Source organism: Poecilia latipinna, unplaced genomic scaffold (assembly GCF_001443285.1).
Source record: "Poecilia latipinna isolate Pla-1442-1.1 unplaced genomic scaffold, P_latipinna-1.0 Scaffold1384, whole genome shotgun sequence".
In the NCBI taxonomy this organism is placed as follows: domain Eukaryota; kingdom Metazoa; phylum Chordata; class Actinopteri; order Cyprinodontiformes; family Poeciliidae; genus Poecilia; species Poecilia latipinna.
This window is the reverse complement of record NW_015114000.1, coordinates 133,149-137,465: the sequence shown is the minus strand read 5'-3', so window position 1 is coordinate 137,465 and position 4,317 is coordinate 133,149. Positions and strand designations below refer to the sequence as shown.

General features: G+C 40.8%; 1 protein-coding gene across 1 annotated transcript in view; it reads right to left on the bottom strand.

The window, feature by feature from the left end:
* tert (telomerase reverse transcriptase) overlaps nt 1-4,317 on the bottom strand; it is a 16,191-nt gene that overhangs the window by 4,442 nt on the left and 7,432 nt on the right. Inside the window, exons 7-15 of the mRNA XM_015056445.1 lie at nt 4,009-4,110; nt 3,832-3,917; nt 3,635-3,751; nt 3,479-3,550; nt 3,193-3,381; nt 2,143-2,269; nt 1,337-1,398; nt 903-1,027; nt 686-823 (exon numbers count right to left, since the gene is read on the bottom strand). Of these exons, the coding sequence (XP_014911931.1) occupies nt 686-823; nt 903-1,027; nt 1,337-1,398; nt 2,143-2,269; nt 3,193-3,381; nt 3,479-3,550; nt 3,635-3,751; nt 3,832-3,917; nt 4,009-4,110 (1,018 nt within the window). The remainder of the gene's footprint in view (nt 1-685; nt 824-902; nt 1,028-1,336; nt 1,399-2,142; nt 2,270-3,192; nt 3,382-3,478; nt 3,551-3,634; nt 3,752-3,831; nt 3,918-4,008; nt 4,111-4,317) is intronic.

The window sequence follows — 4,317 nt, the reverse complement described above, 5'->3', positions numbered from 1 at the left end:
TTTTTTAAGTCTGTATCCAGTCAACGATTAATTGATTACTATGATCAGTTATGATGATTAGTTGATTATTTCAATCGACTGAGAAATCTGATTAATCGCTTCAACCCAAATTAAGATTAAAATATATAAAATGACAAAAAACAAACCACATTTTTATACTGTTATTGATATCATCACGACCTGAACTTGACCCGATATTTTGGCCGGGTCAGGCCAAAACCATTTGTTTAATGTTCGAGTTGGACTAGGTCTTCTAAGTTTAATAAGCCAATGTCCAATAAAGAGTTTATCTACTTATAGTTTAAAAAGGTGATTCGGTCGTTTACCATGTTGAGGAAAGGAAGAAAACAAGGTGCAGAAGTTCATTATACTGTAATAAGTGCATGCAGCCACACCCTGCTCCTATCAATGACACATCCCAGATGATTTGCACTTGACTCAACAGAATGGAGCAGGGTGACATTATGCAAAAGCTAAAAGCTGGAGACGTTGCACTGCTTACCTAAATGATGCTCTAAAAATAAAAGCAGTAACATTTTTATCAAAATAACGTGTTGGGTTCGTTTCGTGTTCGGGCCTGTAGACGGGTCGTGTTGGACTTTTTTAAGCCTGAACTAAACTCTAGTTGATGCTAAAACATCAACTATGACAATTTTGTTGAAAATTATTCTCTGTGGATACAAACGTTTGTGTAGATGCGTCAGCAGGTCCCTGTAGAGCTGACGGTGTTGGGAGAGCACCAGCAGGAAGCTGAGACAGAAAAGCAGCTCCACCGCCTCGTACTGCACGGTGCCCGTCTGGGCTTTACAGCCTAAAATTAGTCCTGAAGAAAAGAAAAACATGAAACTATGCAGAGAAGATCTAAATATGACACTTTTCTTAGGTTTTTGTGGAAATGTTACCCTTGTTGCTGGACCTGAGGAGCTTATTGGCGTACTGAGCCATGTCCCAGATCATCTGCAGGAAGTAAAGTGGATTCTTAGCAACTGTTTGACCAAAGGGCAAACTCTGTGCACACACATGAAACCTGGAAAAAAAAAATAAAACTAACATTACCTATAGATAAGTACGTTCAGGGACTGACGGGCTGAACAATTAAGTTCCAGGTCAGAGCAGACATTGAGTAACATCAGTTTAGTTTGGTATCGGTATTATCTTAATGAGGCTCCTAGGTCAAGGTTGGTGAGTTTACATGGGAAGGCTTGCGAGTCATGCGTCTCCTTCCTGACGTGCTTAACATGCAGAAATCCTGACAATGCAGGCAGGAGGTAGCGGAAGAAATCTAAACAAAAACCCAAGGAATGCAGAAAGAGAGTCGCAACTCAGTTGTTTTCACCTGCAGGCATGCAGCACCACCAGCTTGTAGATGTTCCTGTAGACCGCTTCAAGGGAGTTGGTCTAAAATGACATGATTGTTTTGAAGCATGAACGCAAAAAGAGAGAAATAAATTGACATCTGAGAGTATTTCTGTTGTACGTTGTACATTTCCTGCTTCGTGCAGTACTGCAAGTCTTGTTCTCAACAATGTGCCGAGAGTCAAACCTGTTGGTTTAAATTCATGATGGTTACTGGCCAACATGTAGCATTTATGTTGGCCTGGTTACAGTAAAACCAGCCCAACGCTCTGTACAATCTCACTCCTCGCCATACTTCGATATGGTGGGTGTGGAGGAGCTTCGACTGATTGTGGGACCGTGGTCTAAAGAGGAGAACAGCGGCTTTCGCCTTAGATGTGAAACTGTGGGATGGATCTGGTCAGAGTTTGGCCGTTCATTTCACTGGTGTGTAGTGGACTTAGATAAGGTCTACAGGTGTGTTACCTATGAGGCATTGTGTAGCGGGCGAATTTTGGGAGATCGGTCAAAACTTGCATTCAGTGGGAGAGTTAGATAAAAATGGTGTATCAGATTGGTTTCTTAAGCATCAGCTAATCGCCGATCTCCCAAAATCAAGGAAATTAATACAGATTTCCACGCATCTATCCAGCCTGGTTTGATTGTTAAAGTTGCAACTAGCTGTAACAAAAAAAAAAAATAAAAAAAAAATCCAAGCTTTTTACTGACTGTGCATTTTTCTAGCATCAATCAGAGTAGAAAACTATGTTGAGATTTAACACTTAAAGAGGTGCTTCAATCTCCAACCTTCAAGTCCAAGAAGAGGGGATGACATTTGAGCCTCAGGATGGCCATCAGCTTCCTCTTCATCTGGTGTCCAGCTGAATGGAAAGACCCCAGAGAGAGGGAGTATCGTAGAGAGAGGCCGGCATAGCTGTAAGAGATAAAAATATATATAACTAAAATATAAAAAAGGAAAAAATCTCAAAAGAAAACTTGGAGTTAAAACGTAATGCAGCCACAAACTTTTGTGTGCCTTACATCCTTAAGTCCACACATCCTTAAGAAGTCATAAATCCATATTTCTAAAACGTAGGCTTTCAAATACCTTAAATGTACTGAATAAAAAAACTAAGTTGGCCTTGTTTAGTTTAATCACAGGTCTTAAACTTTGTTATGGAAGCATATATACTATGAAGCTTTTTTTTTTCCTTGCAGATGTAAAAGAGCTAGCTATGCTATCGAGTTAGCTGGCTACTTTTCTTATGACCATCACGGGTAAGTGCAAATTTGGCTATCTGTTAATATACCCTTGCTAGCTAGCTTTCTAAATTTACACTTACCCACGATGCACATTAAAAGGCTATGCAGCTAACATTTTTACTTACCTCTAGCTGATGGATGTTTTTTGTTACATCCATCATGGGTAAGTGGAGTTTTATTGCCAGCTGACTAAACAATGTTCAAGCCATTCAACTTATTTATTTGTGATTTTCTTTGGACATTTCGGTCGTGACGCGGATCTTGAATTTCATTAATAACAGCCTTAAAGCAACCTTAAAAAGTTTTACATTTGAGTTGGTGAAACCTGCAAAAACCCTGCTACAAAACTCAGTGCTCACATCACAAGTTCAGCATTTCATTGTTATCTGAAAAAAAAAAAAAAAACCTTTGCAAAGCACTGTATGCCAGGAAAAATATCCTCCATTCCAGCGTGGGAGTCATTTACGAGTTGGTGCAAAGTGCATGGAGGAAAAGGTGGCACAGTTTACAAGAAACCATAAAGGAAAGGCAAAAAGCGCAATAACTTGAACCAAACAGACTGCAGGCAATGACTGAGCTGACGACAGGTTTAACCTTGAATAGTCTTTATAGACGTCCAGAGACTGGGTGTCCAGCAGCAGCCCACACCACGGGAAGAGACAGTGAGGAGGCAACATGCGAATATCCGTACAGGAGCCCACGCTTCCCAGTAGCTGGAAGTTGACTGCCACCTTCTGTGGGTTGACCATTAGACCATACTGTGGTACTCCAGCCAGCAAGGTCCTGCACACAGTGTTCAAGTTCAGACTCATTTAAGTACATATGAGTGTTTTATCTAAAAACAGATAGTTTAAAAATATTTCATTAAAATGAGCCATACTTCAGAAAGGTTTGTGCTTGATGTTGGTCTGGAGTAATAAGGAGGAAGTCGTCCACTAATCTCATCAAACACCTGAGAACCAAAGAGACAAGTGAGATCCAGAAACACTGCCCCCTTCTGGAGAAGATGGAGCACAACAGGAGGTTTCTGCCCTACCCTTTGTTTTTACTGATGTCTTTGAATAGAACGTTCTCCATGTGGCCGTAACACAAACAACAGAGCAGACAGGACACGACCGATCCCTGAGGAATCCCTCGGCACTGGTGGTACGTCCTGCAACGCGCAGGGTCGTGGTTTGGAACGAGTGTATTAAACAAACGAGGATGTTTAGTAAGGAGATAAGCATGGCTTACTTCTTTCCGTACTGAACTACGCTGCCTGTTAGCATTTGGGTGAAGAACTGTGAAGCTTCTTTGCCTCGGAGATCAGAGCAGAAATGCTGTAAAAACGGAGAAAATTTTAGGTTAATGTGGAAAAAATGTATCTAAATCCCGACATAAAAGGGTTTAAAATTGTAATCCAAGTCTTACTTGCTCTACTAGGATGGCATGGTGGAGTTTTGCATTCTTCTGCAACGACATTAAAAATCCCTTCATGTTGGTGGATCCCATGTTGTCCTCCAGAAAATCTGCCTACGGCAACAAAGATGACAGCAAAGGAAAACACACATTTTCTTTTCCCAAAAAAGAAAGGTGAAATGTGAGACACGCTGTTATAGTGGGCTCTGCTTTCCCCAACGCCCCTAAAGAGATACAGATACGGTGCTTCAAAAGTCCCTCAGTTAGAAATTAGAGACCAACTGTGTATGATTTAATCTGAAGTTATGGCAAGAAAAAAAA